General features: G+C 33.5%; 1 protein-coding gene across 21 annotated transcripts in view; it reads right to left on the minus strand.

Moving 5' to 3' along the window:
* LOC6047935 (transient receptor potential cation channel trpm) overlaps window positions 1-23,816 on the minus strand; it is a 222,908-nt gene that overhangs the window by 9,154 nt on the left and 189,938 nt on the right. For 12 of the 21 annotated variants that reach the window (XM_038259290.1, XM_038259287.1, XM_038259306.1 and 9 more), the window contains 7 exons: window positions 19,644-20,826; window positions 19,393-19,545; window positions 18,972-19,040; window positions 15,571-15,627; window positions 3,347-3,376; window positions 2,709-2,846; window positions 2,460-2,617 (listed from right to left, as the gene is read on the minus strand). In XM_038259290.1, coding sequence (XP_038115218.1) covers window positions 2,460-2,617; window positions 2,709-2,846; window positions 3,347-3,376; window positions 15,571-15,627; window positions 18,972-19,040; window positions 19,393-19,545; window positions 19,644-20,826 — 1,788 coding nt within the window. The remainder of the gene's footprint in view (window positions 1-2,459; window positions 2,618-2,708; window positions 2,847-3,346; window positions 3,377-15,570; window positions 15,628-18,971; window positions 19,041-19,392; window positions 19,546-19,643; window positions 20,827-23,816) is intronic. The other 9 variants (XM_038259300.1, XM_038259298.1, XM_038259297.1 and 6 more) reach the window with 4 other exon arrangements.

Consider the following 23,816-nt stretch of genomic DNA (forward strand, 5'->3'; position numbering starts at 1 on the left):
ACAATTTTGACAGCTGCCCATACAAAAATAGTACGTAAAAATTAGAAAATCTGTATTCTTTGAAGGATCAATTTGGTGTTTTTGGCAATGAAGAGGTCCAATCTTCAATGTATCTTAGACAAAATTTTCTGGAAATATTTTGAACTTTAAAAAACATATTTTCAGAAATGATCACTCAGAGACACTTTATTAACCCTCTACTGCCAAATTTTTTTTCGAAAATTTTTATTTTTCCCGTGTTTAGGAGATCATTTTGAGCAGCTTTTGTTCTGTTTCATTTTTAGTATTTTAATTTGCATTTATCTTGTTTAGTTTATGTTTGTTTTTGGTAGTATTTGGCCTACTCTACCACCTCCTATCATTACATTTTGCCTATAAAATTTTTTCATGTTTTTACAGTAACTTTTTCAATTTTTTGCATGTTTTTCACGTTTTCTGCTATAAAATGGAACCATTATCATTTAAATTGTAAATAAATGCATAGAAGCATAGTCTGGGGCACTAGAAAAATTACTGCATACTTCTTTTTACTTAAAATATAGGAAATGTTAGTAAAAAACACAGCCAAAGTTGATCCCTAAAAAAAATTACATTTTTAAAAACATTGGCAAAGTCACATAAAACAAGTCAAACTTCCAACCCTGAAATTTTCCAAAATTTTAAAAGTTCTTCTTTCCAAAAATTGGTTGAAAATGGATTTTTGGCGATTTTTTGAATCGAAGCCCGTTTAGAGGCGGGGTTGGGTTGTAGAGGGTTAAGAAATCGAAAAACTGTAAATTTTTAGTTAAAACATAAAAATGAGGTAAGATTTAAAAAAATATATCACTTGGTGGCAAAGTTTTTGGCCGTAATTCTCCATGACTACAAAGTTTCGGGTTTTTGTCCTCCAAAAATATTTTGCTTTTAATTTCAAAAATAGAGGTTTTGTTTATAGTTTTTCTGAATAGTCCTCATTAATACCTACAATTTTGCCGAAGAAACAAAATCGATCAAAAATTCCTTCAGAAGAATAGGGTTTTCGAAAATTTACGTACCATTTTTGTACGAACAGCTGCCAGAATTGTATGTAGACTTGAATGGGTGAACCAATGTCACAAAATGGCTCCTTGGGCAATGAGAAGTCCCACAAAAAGTTTGAAAATACAAATGAAGTCCATTTTCGGAATTTGAGGAGAGTCCCAGAAAAACGAGTAATGGAGATTTTTGTTTTTTTTTTCATGTGACTTTGGCAATTTTACAATTAAATACTTTTTATGTCAACATAAGAATGCAGTAATTATCGTTGTGTAAAAAATATGATTTATGCAATTGACTACTACTTAAAAACAAATCATTCTATTTTATGGTAAAATGCTTATCACAAAAAAATAACCAGTAAAATATGAAAAACAAGAAAAGGAACAAGATAAAAGCAAAACAAAATATTTAAAATGAATAATGAAAATATAAAACAAAAAAAGTAAATAATTCTGTCGAATAAAAAATGGAAAAAATAACATTGAAGAGTAAAAAATTCACATTAAAATCAACTCAATTATATGTCTTTCAAGATATGTATCAGCAGAAATTGTGGCACCAGTCCGATTTGATCTCATGCAAACTTTGCTCAGAACAAACATTAGTCTAAACTTGAACTTAGCCAGATGGTATGTGCTCTTGTTTGCCTAGTTTAATTTGCAATGCGACACATCGCACTGGCATTGCTTGACTTATATTTGGCTCATCAAACAGCGTAGTGTAAACATCTCTTCCACTTCCTGATGACCCATAGCGGGGCGCCACTCGCGTGCTTCAAATCAGTTAAGTGAATTCATTTTCGGGGCTCCAATTTATTTTCTGAATATAAAAGACTTGCTCTTTTAGTTCAGTCATCATTCGAGCTCGATCGCCGCTTCCAACAACTTCAAAAATGTTCTCCAAATTGATTCTTGTTGCCATGCTTTGCGTTTGCTTAGGTGAGTACAAAACTTAAATATATCAAAAATTTAAAAAAATAATCAAACTCTCTTCAACAGCTCTAGCCGCCGATCGCAAACTCAAGGCTCGTGAAATTGAACCCGACACCTTCCAGCCGTTCCAGGCAGCCTCAACCGAGGAGGACAACTTCCAGCTCTCGGCGGAACACCGCGACTTCCAGGCACCGTACCATTACGAAAAACCTGCCGCCGACGAGCCCCAAGAACCGGTGAAGCCCATCGGGGACGTCGAAAATGATTATTTGCCACCACCGGTGGTGGTCATCAAGGATGGACCAATCGACGATTATCTGCCCCCAAATGTGGCCAAGCGGCAAGCGGGAAGATTTCGGGTGAAGCTGTGAGTGGCGTTTATGAAAAATTTTGTTTGAGGTGTTTTTTTAACATGGTTTCTTTTTTGAATAAAAAGTACAAAATCAACGAAAATTCTTGCTAATTTGATTTTTAAATTATCAACAATGGAATTATTAATTATTAACTTACGAAATGGCCACCGGTTCCGACGAGACGATCTCCCGGATCTTTTCACAGCCCAGCGTGGCGATGTACGCTATCGAGTACGCTTCCTGCCAGCTCGGGTAGGGCTCCATCCGGACCAGCACCGTGTACGTAAACAGCACCAGAAAGAACACGTACGCCATCTGCAGAGATTTCAGGAAGGAGTGGCGAGGGCGCATAATTAAATTCAAATTAATTACTGATTGCTGGAAGGGAGAGAGGGCCGAGACTTACCGAATCTGCCCAAAACTTGGTAATGGGCGCCGTGTAGAACTCGTAGAACTTCTTCTTCAGCTTCAGCGGCCTATGGCGCATGTCGTGGTCGTACATGTAGTCCTTATACTGGGTGTTCTCCGAATCCGTCAGCGAAACCTTTCCGAGTGGAGGTCGAAATCGATTAGAGCGGTTGAAAATGGTATGCTGAAGCAAGAATAAAGTTTCACACAATCAATACAATACGGGTAAAAATCACACGAAAAGTGACAAACCGTTCGAATTAGATTTGAATCATTTCAGTTTTGATGCACGAAGCCAACCAATTATTGAGAAGCGAAGTTTTTGAAAGAATTTTGCATTTTGAACCCTAAAATCACAAGCTACTTTACTGACCTTTTTTTAACAAAAAAAAACTAATTAGGAAGAATTTTGAAATCAAAGCCATGCCAATCGATGCTTAAAAAGTGTTATTATTATCACTATCATACGAAAATATCACTCGATAAAATGATTCCCAATATACTGAACTAGTGTCTTAAGTTTAATCAAACCAACATTGAGAGTTTAAAAAAAACTAACGATATCACAATAGACATGGAATCTCTAGCGAAGAATCAAGTCAGAAACTCTAAAGGAACAAATCTGATGAAACTAACTTTTGCCTTCAGACATCCGGTCAGACCTACCTATAAAATTTAATTTGCAAAGGTTTAGAACTAGTTTGTGCTAGGGACGTGAACTGATAAACTCTGTTGAGCTACAATGTTGTGTTAACTTGTAACAACTTAATGCTTCCAACAGTTTAATGTCAAATCAAGTAAACTTGTGAACAAACTGTTCCTAAAAATATTAATTTAAGATCTAATCTTCATTGATTGGCAACAATGTTTAATTGAAATTTTGAAATAAACAGCAATTAAACTTAATCAAACCAATGAAGTTAAGATTTACTACTAAAGATCAACTTAAATTTGCTAAAATATTAACTAATAACTCTAAGCTACAATAAATCTAAATTGGTGCCAGCTACAAATGAGACTACAAATTTTGTTGTGCATGATAGAGTTGTGATAGAGCTCAATTTCAACTGTGAACATAAAAAATAACAACTTATAACTCTCTTATAGGTTATGTGGGTATAAGAGTGACTTTTTCATAAAAGATAGATTTTGAACGATATTTCAACACAGTTAAATCTGCAAAGAACACCCCCACTCTAGAGCATCTCAATTAGTCTCAGTGATGCCAGCTGAAGGCTCATCATGACTGTGGATTAGTTAGACTTCAACCTGGAACCGAACAAATCAGCCCCTGATTGGAGTAAATTTCATTTAAAGACTCCTAACCAAATCCACGCCCCCCTGTGTTGGATGGAAATTAATTTAAAACGCTTTCCTTCGCCAGCAGATTTTCAACAGGTCCAGGTGGGGCTGGAGAAAGTTTTATTAGCGAGTGAGGGGTGGGGATAACGTTTTGAAGGGGACGTGGGCTGTAATAAATTTGAGTCATGGTAATTGCTCAAAATAGAGGCAAGCGCGAAAACGTAAGGACTAAAATTTGCCTTACTTTTGAGGGTTGGATCAAATTAAAGGATTTTGTTAAAATTAAGATTTCTATTTTTATTTAAAATCTCCCCTTGCATTTATGAATTATTTGCTTTTATAATACATTTAACCTTTTAAGATTTTCCAAAATTTTATTTTTTTCTTGTCACCCTAGTCTCTATGCAATTTCATTTACCCGGCCAGACGGTAATAACAAAATTCATGCCATTTCAATAACAAATACTGATAAAATATCAAAAAATGTTATCGAATCTTCTTGAAAAATCTATTTTTGCATAAGAGTTTAATAACAGTTTTTGTTATCAAAACAAAATTTGTTATTGGTTTGATATTTGTTGAAAGAAAAAACAACTTGGGAATAACATTTTTTGTTATGGAAGAATACCTCCAACTGTTATTGGGATGACCGTATTAGTTGTTAAAAAAAGATAAAATAATAACAAAGATTTGTTCGTAGAATAACTAAAAATGTTAAAAGTTAGCCCAATAACAAAAAAAATCATATCGACGAATAACAAATCTTGTTATAAATAACATAAAATGTTATTGGCCTAGTATTTTCAAATATCAAAAAATGTTATTCCCAAGTTATTTCCGTCTGCTCGCGTAGTCTCAGTATTTAGTATTTAGTATTTAGTATTTAGTATTTAGTATTTAGTATTTAGTATTTAGTATTTAGTATTTAGTATTTAGTATTTAGTATTTAGTATTTAGTATTTAGTATTTAGTATTTAGTATTTAGTATTTAGTATTAAGTATTAGGTATTCAGTATTTAGTATTTAGTATTTAGTATTTAGTATTTAGTATTTAGTATTTAGTATTTAGTATTTAGTATTTAGTATTTAGTATTTAGTATTTAGTATTTAGTATTTAGTATTTAGTATTTAGTATTTAGTATTTAGTATTTTAGTATTTAGTATTTAGTATTTAGTATTTAGTATTTAGTATTTAGTATTTAGTATTTAGTATTTAGTATTTAGTATTTAGTATTTAGTATTTAGTATTTAGTATTTAGTATTTAGTATTTAGTATTTCGGTAATTCTCCGCCAACTCACACAGCAGTTGCCCCGACCCCTAACTTTTGTCCCTGATCACGAATCCGAGGTCCGTTTTTTGATATCTCGTGACGGAGGGGCGGTACGACCCCTTCCATTTTTGAACATGCGAAAAAATAGGTGTTTTTCAATAATTTGCAGCCTGAAACGGTGATGAGATAGAAATTTGGTGTCAAAGGGACTTTTATGTAAAATTAGACGCCCGTTTTGATGGCGTACTCAAATTCGAAAAACGTATTTTCATCGAAAAAACACTAAAAAAGTTTTAAAAATTCTCCCATTTTCCGTTACTCGACTGTAAAATTTTTTGGAACATGTCATTTTATGGGAAATTTAATGTTCTATTCGAATCTACATTGACCCAGAAGGGTCATTTTTTCATCTAGAACATTTTTTTTCATTTTAAAATTTCGTGTTTTTTCTAACTTTGCAGGGTTATTTTTTAAAGTGTAACAATGTTCTACAAAGTTGTAAAGCAGACAATTACAAAAATTTTGATATATAGACATAAAGGGTTTGCTTATCAACATCACGAGTTATCGCGATTTCACGAAAAAAAGTTTTGAAAGAGTTACTTTTTGCGTTTCTATTTGTTTCGTCGTCCGTGTCTGTCACGGGTGACCATGAACGGCCATGATCGACGACGACCAACTTTTTCAAAACTTTTTTTCGTAAAATCGCGATAACTCGTGATGTTTATAAGCAAACACCTCATGTCTATATATCAAAATTTTTGTATTTGTCTGTTCTACAACTTTGTAGAAAATTGTTACACTATAAAAAATAACCGTGCAAAGTTAGAAAAAACACGAAATTTTAAAATGAAAAAAAATAATCTAGATGAAAAAATGACCCTTCTGGGTCAATGTAGATTCGAATAGAACATTAAATTTCCCATAAAATGACATGTTCCAAAAAATTTTACAGTCGAGTAACGGAAAATGGGAGAATTTTTAAAACTTTTTTAGTGTTTTTTCGATGAAAAATACGTTTTTTCGGAATTCTGAGTACGCCATCAAAACGGGCGTCTAATTTTACATAAAAGTCCCTTTGACACCAAATTTCTATCTCATCACCGTTTCAGGCTGCAAATTATTGAAAAACACCTATTTTTTCGCATGTTCAAAAATGGAAGGGGTCGTACCGCCCCTCCGTCACGATATATCAAAAAACGGACCTCGGATTCGTGATCAGGGACAAAAGTTACCCCTTAGGACAAAGTTTCACGCAAATCGAAGAGGGGTCGGGGCAACTTTTCTCGATTTCGTGTGAGTTGGTAGAGAATTACCACAGAGTAATCCAGAGGACGCACTGGCTTTTAATTTATGGTTGCGTTACGCGGTACATCGTGGTACATCCCCCCTTCAGGAAAACTGTCTGTAGGACACCATTAAATCTCAGTTCACTGGATTCGAGGCGTTACGTTTCTAAGCTTCTTGACAGTTGTTGCCGTATCAACAAACTCAACAAGAAAATTTGAAATTTATAATTCTTGTTGCTGCCCTCGCAGTGTTTCCAGAGTTTTTCAATCCGTTTTCATTGAACTTCTAAAGAAAGTAAGTTTCTTTTCATGAAAGTATAACAGCTTGCATAGAATTTTCAAAGGTATGTTTGCGCTGGTTTTTTCAACTTTGACTCTGGGTTTGTCATGTGGAGCAACAAAATAATAGGTTTTTATTTCCCAGTGCAAAGAATCAATGACAAGGTCCCGTGCCTCCCCCCGGAGTCGGGGCTTCTGATCTCAACACATTCTTTTGATTTAAGTCTTTGAAATTAAACAATTTTTAGCACATGGACTTGCAGCCATGAAAGTCACATTCATATTTTATTTCCACTCTTAACATAAAGTGCCACTCATACCTCCCAAAAAAGGGGTCAAGAAATTACTTTTCGAACAGCAGAACAAAAGAAAGGTAACCATTTCTTGAGCTTTTCTTCGCGCTCCTCTCTGGCTCGCTTCCGCTACCACTGCTGCAAAATTAAATTTTCTTGTCCCCCTTTCATTCAGCAGCGTACACCCTTTACAAACAAATAAACATTTTTTTCTAGCGGAGCTTTTCCGGACTGTCGATCTTCGATTTGGCATTGCCACCACCAGAATCTCCGTTTAAAATGCAAAGGAGTCGCACAAATCACGATTATCATGTGTCCTAGAAAGATGAATTTGAATCAATTTAGAAAAAAACATATATTTACTGCAAAGCAACTCACCATCAGAGCTGGTTTCAAAAAGAAAATTGATTTTGTTTGTGTTGACAACGGAAACCTAAAAGCTGCTACTAGATCGTTTGGATTTTTTTCGTAACGCCTGCATCGAGAATCAAAACGCCTGCTACCGTTACGAAGTCCAACAACAACAACTGTAACGCAGCCACAAAATTTAATGACTTTAGTTCGGACTGGTCCCTCTGGATTACTCTGTGGAATTACCCTTTTAGTTTTTAGTTTTTAGTTTTTAGTTTTTAGTTTTTAGTTTTTAGTTTTTAGTTTTTAGTTTTTAGTTTTTAGTTTTTAGTTTTTAGTTTTTAGTTTTTAGTTTTTAGTTTTTAGTTTTTAGTTTTTAGTTTTTAGTTTTTAGTTTTTAGTTTTTAGTTTTTAGTTTTTAGTTTTTAGTTTTTAGTTTTAAGTTTTTAGTTTTTAGTTTTTAGTTTTTAGTTTTTAGTTTTTAGTTTTTAGTTTTTAGTTTTTAGTTTTTAGTTTTAGTTTTTAGTTTTTAGTTTTTAGTTTTTAGTTTTTAGTTTTTAGTTTTTAGTTTTTAGTTTTTAGTTTTTAGTTTTTAGTTTTAGTTTTTAGTTTTTAGTTTTTAGTTTTTAGTTTTTAGTTTTTAGTTTTTAGTTTTTAGTTTTTAGTTTTTAGTTTTTAGTTTTAGTTTTTAGTTTTTAGTTTTTAGTTTTTAGTTTTTAGTTTTTAGTTTTAGTTTTTAGTTTTTAGTTTTTAGTTTTTAGTTTTTAGTTTTTAGTTTTTAGTTTTTAGTTTTTAGTTTTTAGTTTTTAGTTTTTAGTTTTTAGTTTTTAGTTTTTAGTTTTTAGTTTTAGTTTTTAGTTTTTAGTTTTTAGTTTTTAGTTTTAGTTTTTAGTTTTTAGTTTTTAGTTTTTAGTTTTTAGTTTTAGTTTTTAGTTTTTAGTTTTTAGTTTTTAGTTTTTAGTTTTTAGTTTTTAGTTTTAGTTTTAGTTTTTAGTTTTTAGTTTTTAGTTTTTAGTTTTTAGTTTTTAGTTTTTAGTTTTTAGTTTTAGTTTTTAGTTTTTAGTTTTTAGTTTTTAGTTTTTAGTTTTTAGTTTTTAGTTTTTAGTTTTTAGTTTTTAGTTTTTAGTTTTTAGTTTTTAGTTTTTAGTTTTTAGTTTTTAGTTTTTAGTTTTTAGTTTTTAGTTTTAGTTTTTAGTTTTTAGTTTTTAGTTTTTAGTTTTTAGTTTTTAGTTTTTAGTTTTTAGTTTTAGTTTTTAGTTTTAGTTTTAGTTTTTAGTTTTAGTTTTTAGTTTTTAGTTTTTAGTTTTAGTTTTTAGTTTTTAGTTTTTAGTTTTTAGTTTTTAGTTTTTAGTTTTTAGTTTTTAGTTTTTAGTTTTTAGTTTTTAGTTTTAGTTTTTAGTTTTAGTTTTTAGTTTTTAGTTTTTAGTTTTTAGTTTTTAGTTTTTAGTTTTTAGTTTTTAGTTTTTAGTTTTTAGTTTTTAGTTTTTAGTTTTTAGTTTTTAGTTTTTAGTTTTTAGTTTTTAGTTTTTAGTTTTAGTTTTTAGTTTTTAGTTTTTAGTTTTTAGTTTTTAGTTTTTAGTTTTTAGTTTTTAGTTTTTAGTTTTTAGTTTTTAGTTTTTAGTTTTTAGTTTTTAGTTTTTAGTTTTTAGTTTTTAGTTTTTAGTTTTTAGTTTTAGTTTTTAGTTTTTAGTTTTTAGTTTTTAGTTTTAGTTTTTAGTTTTTAGTTTTTAGTTTTTAGTTTTAGTTTTTAGTTTTTAGTTTTTAGTTTTAGTTTTAGTTTTTAGTTTTTAGTTTTTAGTTTTTAGTTTTTAGTTTTTAGTTTTTAGTTTTTAGTTTTTAGTTTTTAGTTTTTAGTTTTTAGTTTTTAGTTTTTAGTTTTTAGTTTTTAGTTTTTAGTTTTTAGTTTTAGTTTTTAGTTTTTAGTTTTAGTTTTTAGTTTTTAGTTTTTAGTTTTTAGTTTTTAGTTTTTAGTTTTTAGTTTTTAGTTTTTAGTTTTAGTTTTTAGTTTTTAGTTTTTAGTTTTTAGTTTTTAGTTTTAGTTTTTAGTTTTTAGTTTTAGTTTTTAGTTTTTAGTTTTTAGTTTTAGTTTTTAGTTTTTAGTTTTTAGTTTTTAGTTTTAGTTTTTAGTTTTTAGTTTTTAGTTTTTAGTTTTAGTTTTTAGTTTTTAGTTTTTAGTTTTTAGTTTTTAGTTTTTAGTTTTTAGTTTTTAGTTTTTAGTTTTAGTTTTTAGTTTTTAGTTTTTAGTTTTTAGTTTTTAGTTTTAGTTTTTAGTTTTTAGTTTTTAGTTTTTAGTTTTTAGTTTTTAGTTTTTAGTTTTTAGTTTTTAGTTTTTAGTTTTAGTTTTTAGTTTTTAGTTTTAGTTTTTAGTTTTTAGTTTTTAGTTTTTAGTTTTTAGTTTTTAGTTTTTAGTTTTTAGTTTTTAGTTTTTAGTTTTTAGTTTTAGTTTTTAGTTTTTAGTTTTTAGTTTTTAGTTTTTAGTTTTTAGTTTTTAGTTTTTAGTTTTTAGTTTTTAGTTTTTAGTTTTTAGTTTTTAGTTTTTAGTTTTTAGTTTTTAGTTTTTAGTTTTTAGTTTTTAGTTTTTAGTTTTTAGTTTTTAGTTTTTAGTTTTAGTTTTTAGTTTTTAGTTTTTAGTTTTTAGTTTTTAGTTTTTAGTTTTTAGTTTTTAGTTTTTAGTTTTTAGTTTTTAGTTTTTAGTTTTTAGTTTTTAGTTTTTAGTTTTTAGTTTTTAGTTTTTAGTTTTTAGTTTTTAGTTTTTAGTTTTTAGTTTTTAGTTTTTAGTTTTTAGTTTTTAGTTTTTAGTTTTTAGTTTTTAGTTTTTAGTTTTTAGTTTTTAGTTTTTAGTTTTTAGTTTTTAGTTTTTAGTTTTTAGTTTTTAGTTTTTAGTTTTTAGTTTTTAGTTTTTAGTTTTTAGTTTTTAGTTTTTAGTTTTTTTTTAGGGTCGATTTGCGAATACGTACAAAATTACAACTCGTCAATTTTTTTTATTATTTCTCAATCGAAAGACTTTAACAAATAATTCATTGATTAATAAAATAATACAAAGATCTGGGGTTTTTTTCGGGATCTCAAGAGTCTGAATGGACTCTAAACGATATCAAATTTTCTTTCAAACGATTGGACGACATGACATCCATAACTTAAACAGGGCCGTGCACAGGATTTTCGAAAGGGGAGGGTTTTCTCGAAAGGGGCGCATGGGGTGCTTGTTTAGATTGCGAAAGGGCACTAACAGTCAATCTTTAAACTCAGTAAATAATACTTTGGTATATTTACATATATTTTGCTGGTTCGAATCCCGCGGTGGACGCTCTAAAATTATAACTGTAAATATGGGTATCCGGCGCCGTCGCTCTGTGCCTTACTCAAACAGGGCGGCGAAGTCCTTGTAGTTAAAAGGAAGACAGTTGTTGGTCTAGTACCAGCCGACAGATGTAAAGTCAACTTCGTTTTTTTTTTTTATATATATATATATTACATTGGTGCAACAGGAGACTACACTTTTTGAATTGGCGCTGCAAATCGTGTTGAATAGCGTCAGGAGGGGGCGTAGCAGTAATTGCTCAAAACAACTTTTCATAAGTTTTCTTTTCTTAATATTAAGAGTAGTTCTCTACGATTTCGCAATTTTTTTTCACGATTTTTAACTTTTCATTTTTTTGATTTGGATGAAACTTTGCCATGCACCATGCATTCTCTGTGTCAAAAGAAGCAATTTTGCATCATTCGTTTTTTTTTATACAAATGTCCATACAATTCTGGGGGCTGGTCATATTAAATTTATATGCAAATGAATGAATTTCTATATCTTGACAAGGGATTTTCTGATCGATTTGGTGTCTTGGGCAAAGCAAAAAATCAGATTTTTTATGTTTTAGGGGACTAAAAAAGACACCTTCGGAGCTTTAGTGATGGTGCAAAATCTGGTTTACACAGCTAAAAAAGTAGTAATCCAGCTGCGTGTAGAAGGCCTGGGTGTAAAATAAATAGGCAGACACAAAAAATTCTAAGTGTTAATACAGGTATTCGGTGCCCTCTCCCCGTGCCATACCTTCACACTTAGGAGACCCGGGAGGCGGAGTCTTGTCGCAAACCGCAAGGTTTAAGAGGGCCACATTATATGGTGTTACGTCGATTCCGTTTTTTTTCCGTAAAATAAATATTGCATTATTTTATGCAATTTAATGTAATTTTACACCCTGAAATATGTAGCCCATCAGTATGGGAAACCTACCTGACCGAAATGTCAAGCTCATATATGCGTTTATCCTTACAGCTTTTCATCGGTCTGATGGCCGAGTGGGCTAAGGCGCCAGTCCTTACTGTTGGTGCTGGGTTTGAATAACCCCAATAATATTAAATGTTTATTTTGACGAAGGTGATGTGCATGCTTTCGCATGCGATTTTACCATCGGATTTTTTGCTGTGTAGGAGATATGATTTTTTTGAAGAAAAAAAAACGAAAAAGTGCAATTTATTTTGGTTTCTTTTCATTTTAAAATAATACTTCTGGAATTTAAAGTACTCCTAAAAAATATTTTTGAAGAGCCAAGAAATTTTGTACAATTTTCTCTCTGAAACTTTCAATTCGAGCAATTTGTTTCTGAGATACACAATCTCAAAGAAATCAAATCGATGAGCTTGATTTTGTGTTAACCCTTTGTTGCCCAATTTTTTTCGATTTTTTCACTTTTTCAAGTGGACTCAAACCTTGTCATTTTGAGCAACTGTTGTTTTACTAAAAACTTTACTTCTCTTGTTTTATGTTGTTTTTGTTTCAGTTTTAGTTTATATATTTGCATTTATCTTGTTTAGTTGATATTTGTTTTTAGTAGTATTTGGCCTATTCTAGCACCTTATTTGTCATGTTTTTACAGCCAATTTTTCATTATTTTTTGTATGTTTTTCATTTTTTTTTTTTACTTTAGAACAAACCATTATCATTTAAATTGTAAAAAAATGTCTCAGACTATAGACAATAGAAAAAAAAGTACAGAAAATATTGGTGAAAAACACAGCCAAGAAAAACAATCATTTTTTTAAACATTGGTAAAGTCACATAAAACAAGTCACACGTAAATTGGTTAAAACATTGATTTTTGGCGAATTATTAGATCGAACCCCGTCTAGAGGTGGTGTTGGGTTGTAGCTGGATAAACTGAAAGTGTTCAACTGATCATAACTCGAAAACTACTGGTCCGATTTTCAATCGACTTTTCTTTGCATTCCCTATGTCAAAAGAAGCAATTTTGCATCATTTGTTTTTCCATACAAGTCTCCATACAATTTTGAGGGCTGGAATGGGTATGTAAACGTATGAAATTTTGTATCTTTGGACGGAATTTTCTGAAAATCTGAAAAATTAGATGAGAAACTTCATTTTTGGGTCAAACATTTGTAACAGACTTTTTGAGTATAAAAAATGAAAAAAGATTATTTTGAATATATTTCTATCGATTCCTTGACTTTTCCGAAGAAACGTCCTGGAAAATCGATAAAAAGTAACAAAGTTGCTACAGGAAACAAAGATATATTTCGATTTACCCCAGAAAATGTTCCGAAAAGGCACCTCTCTCATAAACAAAATTAAAAAAAATGATAAAATAATTGACATATTAAAAAAATACTATCAACTCCTAAAAAGCACCATAGAAATGATGAAAATATTTTGAAAATAAGATTTCAAAGAAAGTTTCACAAGACGTAAAAAAATAATCAAAAAAAGTTAGCTTGAGCAACATAAAAATGATAAAATGTTGCGCCTTGTGATGAAATAAAAATGTTAAATAAAACAATTTGACTACCTCTTTGAAAATAAAATTTCACTAGAAGTGCCCTCATGAGAGTAGAGCAACATAAAAACAGATCAAAGATGTTTTGAAAATAGGATTTTACTAGCGGCGTTTTGTTAAAATAAAAACAAAATAAAATTTTTTTGACTATCGGCGCTCCTCTAGCTATAAAGAATGTTCAAAATTAGTCAAACAAAGTTTGCCAACCGGCGCAAAAAATTGTTGTAGCTAGAACGCTAAACAGAATTTTTATTTTTTATGTTACCGTACGCCAAACTTTGTTTGAGCGAGTTGTGGCGCTATAACCACGGCAAATAGTGTCCAGGGTATTCGTGGAAATACAATGTCCCATCCCAGAGGGTCCCGGAGTACCAAGCCTTCTTAGCATGGTGCTCCAAACGAATACAACCAAATCTTGGAGCGTATGGTGGTGTGTCCCCACGCTTCTTCCTCCCCTGTCGATTCAGAATTGTGTTGTTGTTCGAACACTCTGTGCTCAAACTCAACCCAATTACGAGTCTTCTCTGCGATACGGCTTTACGCAGTAGGCCTGGCCGCTTTTAAGCTGCTTTGGGCACCAATTATTAAAAAAAAAATCAATATTTTTACCAATTTTTTTCCCCACTCATAAGGGTGCCTCCAGTAAAACTTACATATTGAGAATTTACAATAACATATTTACGTCATAGGGGCGCCCCCATTCCATTTTCCATATCGAGAATTTGCATGATTTTTTTTAATTCGTAGGGGCGCCTCAAGTCAAATTTTTCATATCGAGAATTTGCATAATTTTTTTTTTAGTCATAAGGGCGCCCCAATCCAGTCAAATTTTCATGACAAAATTTGTTTGATTTTTTTAAAGTCGTAGTGGCGCCTCTAATTTAATTTTCATATTGAGAATTTTTATAAAAATGTTTAATGACCTTTGACGGGCGCCTCCAGTCAATTTTCATAATAAGAAATTGTAAGATTTTTTTTAAGTCGTTGGGACGCATCCATTAAATTTTTCATGGCAAAATTTTTCATGATTTTCTAAGTCGTAGGGGCGCCTCCTGTCAAATTTTTAATATTGAAAATTTGTTAAAAAAAAATTAAGTCGTAGGGGCGCCACCAGTTAAATTTTCATAATAAGAATTTGTATGATTTTTTTAAATCATAAGGGAGCCTCAATCCAATTTGCCATATCGAGAATATGCCTTTAAAGTCGTAAGGGCGTCTTCAGTCATATTTTTACATTGAGAATATGTATTAAAAAAAATAATTCATAGGGGCACTTCCAGTAAATTTTTCATATCAAGAATTTGCATGATTTTTTTAAGTCGTAGGGGCGCCTCCAGTCAAATTTTTATATTGCATGTTCGTATTGAAAAAAATTAAGTCTTAGGGGCGCCTCCAGTTAAATTTTCATAATTTTCATAAACATGTTTTAGTCATGGGGCGCTCCAGTCAAATTTTTCATATCGAGAATTTGCGTGATTTTTTAAGTCGTAGGGGCGCCTCCAGTCGAATTTTCATAACAAAATTTGTATGATTTTTTTGAGTCGTAGGGGCGCCTCCAGTTAAATTTTCCATATCGAGAATTTGCATGATTTTTTAAGTCGTAGGGGCGCCTCCAGTCAAATTTTTATATTGCATATTCGTACTGAAAAAAATTAAGTCTTAGGGGCGCCTCCAGTTAAATTTTCATAATTTTCATAAACATGTTTTAGACATAGGGGCGCCTCCAGCGCCTCCAGTAAAATTTTTTATATCGGCTTGAAAAAAAGAGTCTCTTTGGCATTTTAGCAACACAGCTAAAAAAAAATCGGCCCTTCGGGCCGAGGGGCGCATGGGGTGTAACTAACTTAATTTGCCAGGGGGGGGGTTAAACCCCTAAAACCCCCCCCTTGTACACGGCCCTGAACTTAAACTAAAACACGTTTAAATACTACAACTAGGTAAATTGAGGAAGGACGCCAATCTTGTTCGGGGGGATAATCAAAATTTTGTAAGGTTTACCACACACTGTTTAGGGCGGGGTGAATTGGGCACATCAGAAGTCACAATTTGCACAAGTGTACACAGTAATAGGTTAGGAAAAAAACAGAGTTCAGAGGTAAAGAAGGTGTAAGCAATAGTGAAGTAAGGCAAAGTTTGAAACAAGAGGACAGATTTTGAAAAGTAGAACAATAGACTTGGACGATCTTAGGAGGGGTCAACACCAGGGGAGAACTTGTTTAGTTGGGGGGCACCAGGGGGCGGGAGTTCTTAGTTACAAAAAGCAGACGAATACACACAAAACTTACTTTTCCATTTTCCTGCACTTTTGTATCTTTCATAGAGTACGCGTCGGACAAAAGCGCCTGAGAAGCGAGCGAGTTGAGGGGGGGTTGGGGCGTTTTCACGGTTACGGTTTTGATTGGAAAGTTCATTTACATGTTGTGTGGTTGTTGCACAGTGGTTGCCGTTGTCACACAAAGTCGGACAAAGACAAACGAACGATAGTTTTTGTTTTGCGATGAATTTCGATGGTTTTATTACATGTTGTATGTTTGTTTTAGTGTGGAGTAATTTTTTTTTGCGATCCAGAAAGGGGAAAAAGAAAGAGAAACAGAGAAAAAACTTTGTTAGACAATTTCAGAGTATGTGTGTAGTACGTGTGTGAGTGTGTGGACGTGTGAGTTTGTGCGTATGTTACATGTGTCTGATACGGATTAACATTTTCTAGATTCTAGGGGAGTTTGCAGAAACTGTAAGTACAAATTGGGACTAGCCGCGTGTGTTCTAGCAGGGCAGTCATGGCACATGTGGGGGTAGGGGTAAGAAGACTAGATGAAATCTTTATACAGGGAAAATTAGACCTAAACTATGTTTGCGTAGAGTTAGAAACAGCTATACTAGCGCAGGTTAAATATTCTCGCAATATTTACTGATACCCAGATGGTTTGACGCCTTTAGGAACATAGATGGTGTAATTTACCGTGATTAACAAATGGGGTTTCAATCAATACCTTTAGCCAATTTTGATTTAAGTATTTTTTCATTTTTTGTAAGGGGCAGCTTTCGCCTGTCGATTCGAAAAGTTTATATGAGAGATAAGAAAACAATATTCTTGCGTTTTCTTAACTAGTCTGGAAGTAATAAAAACCAAGCGTTCAAAATATTGCTAATATCAGTTTTTACAATTTCCTAAAATATGAAAATACTAATCTTGCCAGATCACAATTTTAAATATTTTTTGTGACTTTTATTTTGCCAAATATTAAAAAAATATCAAAATAAATAAATTGAACCTATCTTTTATTGAAACTAATATTGTAATGAAATTTCAAAATGTAACAAAAAATCTGGTTTAATGAAAAAATCAACGCGTTTCAAGAAGGTGTTTACATCGCAAACTTTAACATATTATAGAAAAAAAAATGTGGAATTGAATTAGCAGGATTCAAAGATACCATTTACACTCAAAAAAATGAGTTCGCGTAAACGTGAACAGCGTTCATGCCACCGGGAACCAGGAAGAAATCTGTTCAACTTTTATAGTGCATTGCACCATGAAAGTGAACAGTTTTCTTCCTGGTTCCCGTTGGCATGAACGCTGTTCACGTTTACGCGAATTAATTTTTTTGAGTGTAAATAAAATCTAGATTTTTCATAGGAACAGATAAATTGCGAAAACGGGAAAAAATACTTTTGTCACTAAAACTCCTATTTAAGTGTAATATTGATGAAATTACATAAAGAAAGAGCTCGATTGCTTGTTCTTTTTTGGGTACCAAAAGTTGCGTCTTTCAATAATGAAAATTGATTTAGATTTTCATATCCTTACAAATGTAATTTATTTCTTCACACAGAAAAATACTTTTTAAATAAACACCTGTCATGTTTACACTTTTTTCTAATAAATAAATATGCAAGTCTACAATAAAAAAATAAAGCCTTTAAAAACATAAATTTGATAATTGTAAAAATAACTTTAATTTTGATAGTCTGATAGAGACCGATTTGAAAATTAGGTTACGACTCTCAATATGTTTCACTACTTTCAATGAAAATTTGCCAAAAAAAGCGATGAAATTGAATTTAAAAAAAATTACGTTAGAAAGTTGCCCTGTTACTGTAATTTTACTTAGATTCAAGGGTTATTATTGAAAGTTTTGATGAAAAGATTAAAATTCAAGCGCACTTATATAAATCTAGATATTTTTAATGTAATTTGTTAGATTTTTCAGATAGAGTCCGAAATACTACCTGAAAAAATCTATGTCAAAAAACTCAAATCAGTTCAAAAAATCATAAAAAATATATCCAATGGAGGGAATACACAGAAAATACTGAAATGTTACATGAGAAATTATGTAACATTTTTGCATGTATTTTTTTTAGAGGAATTTATTATTCAAATGTAAATGTGCTTCATGTGAATTTCAATTCAAAATAAATTACCAGATATTTTGGATTTTTTCATATACAGTAAAAATTCATGGTAATAATTTTAACTGTTAATGGAAAATTCAAAATATTTGGTAATTTATTTTGAGTTGAAATTCACATGAAGCACATTTACATTTGAATAATAAATTCCACTAAATGTATTTTTTTTTTAAATGTTACATAATTTCTCATGTAATATCATGTACATCTGGGAAGTAATGTTAGAAAAATATTTGTAATTTTACTTCTAAAAATGAGTTATTTTACCACTTTTCTGGTACTATGTCACTTTTCAGTCTAAGTTGAGATAAAATTACATCATAAAAGAGGTAATATTCAGCCTTCCGAAATCACACCTTCCAAATTTACACATCTTTTTGCAGTGTATGTTTTTGATTTAAAACTTTCATTCAATTGCACCTAAGTTTACATTATTTTCCATGACACTTTAGGTTCATGGTTTGACATGATATATTTTAATTCTGTATTGTTCTGATTTAAAGAATTACACAAAAGGAATGTAGTAAATTTAAAGCTGAAATTCAAAGTTATCTGGTGTACACGTAAGTTTTGAATTTTTCCATGTAATTTGATGTAAAATCTCAAGCAACTAGCATTTCATAATGAAAAATCAGGAGTGTATAAAATAAATATTAATCGAACATGTTTTGTTTGTACTTGATTTTCTTTAAATTACAGTTAAATTTTTAAAAATTATTAAAAAAGCGCAAACAATTTTAAATTTGATTATTTTGACTTTACATTCTAATTTTTTGGTTATTTTTTTTTTAATGTAAACTTAATGAGGACAAAATGATAATACAGAAAATGATAAAAAATAACATATTTACAAAAGTTCAAACTCTACCAGTAGTCAGTGTACAAAAAGATGTGCAACACAGAAACAAAAAAAAATATGATCGTGATACCAAGCAGCACCAAAATGCACAAACATCAAGTGAGAACGTGAAAAGGGTAACTTTGAGAAATACAGAGAACAGAAAAAAGACATAAAAAAGCGCAAAACATTCTACAAGTGGCCGAGCCTTTTGAGTTATGTTAGGGAGGACAACCAAGTGCGAGTCCTTACTACAGAGCAGAGAGAGAGAGAGAGGCTACTCTAAAGGGGAGGTGAAGATAACAAGTGAAACGGAGTGTGTAAGTGGAGGTGAAAACCACGACTACTACAGAAGAAATTTGGAGCGATTGAGGGTGGAGGTGGGTGTTCAAGAAGGCTGTGTTGAAAGTCAACGAGTTCCAAGTGTTCTAGTACCTGCGCGGTCGACGTCGAGTTCTGATCGACAACAGGTTTCTCATTTGGAGTGGAAATCTCTAGTGCTTTCTGGTGAGGTGGAAATTTAAGGTGTAGGGGGAGGGGGTGGAGCAGGCAAATTTCGCGGGGTTCGATCACCAATTGCAGGGGAGGGGGATGTTTATATCCAACAAATTAACACCAAAATTACAAGTGATTACGAACGAGGTTCAACCGTAGTAAAGTGTTAGTATTGTGTGTGGGCAGAGTTAAAGAACGTCGTCCAACAAGAGTTTTGATTTCGAGGTGGGTTGGGTTTAAAAGGGAAGAGAAAACAGATTTAGATTCGTAATTAGGCTTCGAAAGTTTGAATGCGTCGAGATTGAGGCTCGAGTGGGTTCAGAAAAAAACGGGGAGAAGGGAGGGAGTGGGGCGGACTCACCTCTGCGTCCGGATTGTGCTTGCCGTTGTCGTCGTAGTCCAGACACTGGTTCTCGAGGTGTTCCTCCTCAGTTTGGGGCATCTTTTGTAGCTCCTCCTTCGATTTGAAGTCCAGCTTCTTGATGAAGGGTGGCACCAGTAAACCTAATATTACCTGTGGAATTATTGAAAATATTAAATTTTGTGGAATTTACTACAACTACTACTACTACTTTTCAAAAATGGTAACAAGTGTTATCCGTCTAGAGTTACCTTAAGATTAGTGTTCTTCCTCGTTCGCAGCCCGCCCATCCACAGATCCGCCAGGATGACCTGACTGCACGGGTGGGCCAGGATCGCCCGGTGGTTGGCCGCCACCGCCAGCGAGAGGCAGCTTTGGCTAGACCAGGACTGCAGTTCACACGTCAGCAACCGCTGGGCCCGTTCCGCATCCTGGCGGTAGCAAAAATCCAACAGCTTAAGGCCCTTGCTCTCGAACTCCTTCGCGTAACCGCGCAGCTCCTCGTAGATCTCCGTGTCCAGATCGTCATCCGCCGCTTCGTGGGCCATCGCTTTGTACAGCTTGCAGGCGACCAGCGATTTGGCCAGCGCTTCTTCGCCGTGCGTCCACATGAGCAGTGCCATCTGTTGTCGCTTGGTGAGCACCGCCCAGATGAGGAGTTCGTTAAAAGGGAACTCAAACAGTGCCATATCGGAGGTAACTGGTAGCAGTCCGGTCACCAGACTCATCGAGTTGACGCCGGCACTGCGCGCAAACGTCGAAGGTTTCCGGTGGGTGTTGACGTAGCTGTTCATGACCTTGGCGTAGATTGGCCGGAATTTCCGCCGCGTATAATAAGACCGATAGGCCCCGCCCATCAGTTTGTTTATCACTAACCCTATGTCGTGCAACGTGTAAATGTACCCTTTCGGTATATGTGGTCGAACGTCCCTCAGGATGTACCCCAGGGTGTTCGCTGGTCCGTGCTTTGTATTGTACAACTCTTCCAACCGTGGAATCGTCAGGAACTTTCGCATCGAGACTCCGTTCTCCAGCAGCAACTTCACAAAGTCTATCCGATCGTGCTCCAGCGCTTGCATCATCGCCTCGTCCAGCGCTCCGTGGGGCCACTCCTGGCCGTAGACAAAAATTTCCGACCGGGCAATGTCCACCCGGTTCCAGGTCAGCGCCAGGCTCAACTGCTCCGGTGGACTAAGGTGCTGAGATTTAAAAAGTGCAGTCAGTATGGTTTGGTCCAGCTCTTGCGTTTTGCCCTCGGGCCGATCCTGGATCCGGAAGATCGTGATCAGGTTCTTGTTCTTCGTGCAGAGCAGCAGCTCCTGGTACAGCTGCTCGGCCTGTTCAGCGCCCACCTCGAACGTTTTTTGGATCGTGCCGAGCAGGTAATCGTGCATCGACTCCAGCACGATCTGTTCGCCCGTATCGGACGCATATCTGAAAGTGAGGAATGGACTGTTTTAGAACGGGAAAACTTCCATGGTGTCTCAAAATACGTCATTCAATAAATGCATTAAAATTTCAAGTTTAAAGTAAATTTGCATGACAGTTCATGTTTTTTATTTGAAATTGAAAAATTGGCCAAGAACTTAGTTATTTTTAGCACTATCACATCATAGTGGAGTAGCAATGAAAGAATCATCATCAAAAGAAATTCGTTTCACGCTCATCAAGAGAAAAAAAACTCCTCTCTCGCGCACGAAAAATCGATAAGGTTCCATTTGAGCCCCCAAGCATGTTGTTGTTGTTGTTATTTCATTTATTTCTGGCAGCTTGAACCTTCTTGGTCATTCGCACCCACAAGCAATCCCCCCAAATTTGGAAGCAATTGGAATAAGGAGATCAGAGCCGTACCTTGGGTCCACGGCGCCCTTGGCGAAGCATCAATTTGGCGCCCCTCCAAATTTTTCATCATTTTGATATGGGGACCGTGGTGTAGGGGTAAGCGTGATTGCCTCTCACCCAGTCGGCCTGGGTTCGATCCCAGACGGTCCCGGTGGCATTTTTCGAGACGAGATTTGTCTGATCACGCCTTCCGTCGGACGGGAAGTAAATGTTGGCCCCGGACTAACCTAAAAAAAAGGTTAGGTCGTTAGCTCAGTCCAGGTGTAGGAGTCGTCTCCCTGGGTCCTGTCTCGGTGGAGTCGCTGGTAGGCAGTTGGACTAACAATCCAAAGGTCGTCAGTTCGAATCCCGGGGTGGATGGAAGCTTAGGTGTAAAAAGAGGTTTGCAATTGCCTCAACAATCAAGCCTTCGAACACCTAGTTTCGAGTAGGAATCTCGCAATCGAGAACGCCAAGGCAATGCTGTAGAGCGAATAATTTGATTTGATTTTGACTTAAATTTTCAGCGATTGCTTCAAAGAGTTTTAATAATATAATGGTAATTGATGAAATAAATATAACAGCTAAAAAATCCAACCACAGTTTAATTCTTTGAAGAATATTCAAATTAATGTTTTATTATTTTTAAACCATTTCAATCGATTAAAAAATATACTATTGGTTTCCAATACAGATAGGTTGTAACGAAAAGTTGATTTAGGATTAATGTTGACTGAAAATAGCAGAGTGTTGTTTTATCTTTTTAAGCAGAATTTGATCTGACCTAGCTTAAATTTCATGGTATCAGCAAACAATTTTCCTGAATTCCTGAAAAAATAGTTCAACTGATTAGAAAATGGATTCCTTTTGAAACTTGTTTTTGGATGGATTCCTTTGAAGCATTAGCATTAGCATTAGCATTTGGAGGACGCCCCACCACCGGAAGGCTCCACAACGCTTATCCCACTGTTTGGTATGGCTGTATTAGACCCTCATCCGGAACAATAATCCAACACGGTAGATACCATGTCTTCATCTTTTGATGAGTGTGTAATACAACCCAGGGCATAAGGGGGTCCAGGCCGGGTCCAAGCTATCCTCAAGGACTGGAAGGATCGTTAGTAAACACCTATCTAAAGTGCGCAAGGACCCCTACGTCACCTTAGTGGTATAGATGTTTGTAGGGAGGTTTTGGACTCAATGTTAATAGGAGAGGTAGAACCCTAGGATACACCTCGAAAGGCGTTGCGGGTTGGTTGTAACAGTATTCCTAATTCCAGTCTAGGCTCACCAAGTCGCCATGGCCTAGTGGTAAGCATTTTTGCTTACCAATCCAAAGGACGGGGGTTCGAACCCCGCTTCCAGCGACTTTGATTTTTCGTTCATATTCAGCATTTCAAGTATTTCTATGTCCTTAACTTTCTCGATGGGAGCAGATGGGAATCGAACCCAGAACCATTCGCTTACAAAGCGAACACTGTAACCTTTCAGCCACAGCTGCTCCTTGGATGGATTCCTTTGAAACTATTTTTTTCAATTTATTTTTGAAAACAATATTTCTCTTCTCTGTGACTGTGTTTTTTTTATATATATATAAAATTCCTAAAATTTGTTTGTTGAAAATTCATAGCTTCAAACAAAGGCAATCAGTTTTTACCTTTTAACACACTGAATTTTTTTTTTGTGTTTATTTTTCGACATCTAAAGTTTCTTAAAATTTTGTATGAAAACCATTACACTCAAATAGAGGGGGACGAGCGGAAGTTCGAAATTGTTTAGAACATTGGATGTTCAAGTTCGAATGAACCAATGCTTCTTTTATCTTCTAATTCAGGAAGTGTAAATTTTAACTTATCAAACATTCCAATGACTATAATTGGGAGAACTTAAAATAATGTGGACCCCAAAATTTACCTTAAAGCATACATGAAAAAGTCTATTTTTTATATTTTTGTTTATTATTTCTAAGAGGGAAAAGCCTTTTCAAGATAAGTATAATTTCCATATCCTCTTTCAAGCATAGCAATCCTCATAATTTATTTTTTTAAATTCTTATTAATTTAATTTCGCTGTATCAAGGTTATTTCCTTTTTTGATGTCATGGAGTAATTTTGTGTTTCGCTTAAACCTCAATATTAAATTATATTTTAGAAAAAAAAACTCTGGAAATCTTTGTAAAGTCCGTCAAATGTGAACATTCGGGTTTTCCTGATTACTATTTCTTCAATGAATATTTACAGTGGACCTTAAAAAAGAAAAAAAAACATCTTTAAATTGTTGTTTTGAGTCGCTGGGAAATTATATATCAGCTATTTTTTTTATTTTACAAAAATCTAATAACGAGTTCATACAACAAGTTGTATTGCAGATTCAGAAAAAAATCAAGAGGTAGATCATAGTTCCCAAAAATAATGAGGCTACTAATTAACGTTTCAAACTCTCGATTCCCGGGAAATTGAAAATTTCGAGAATCATCCTCTACACTCAAAGCTTTTAAAACCGTTTGTGTAAATTTGAAAATTTAGGCGAAACTACACTGGATAGCCCAACACATGGAATCCATGAAATAAATAAAAAATGTATGTGAAAGATAAGCAACTCTA

Source organism: Culex quinquefasciatus, chromosome 3, assembly GCF_015732765.1.
Source record: "Culex quinquefasciatus strain JHB chromosome 3, VPISU_Cqui_1.0_pri_paternal, whole genome shotgun sequence".
Classification (NCBI taxonomy): Eukaryota; Metazoa; Arthropoda; class Insecta; order Diptera; family Culicidae; genus Culex; species Culex quinquefasciatus.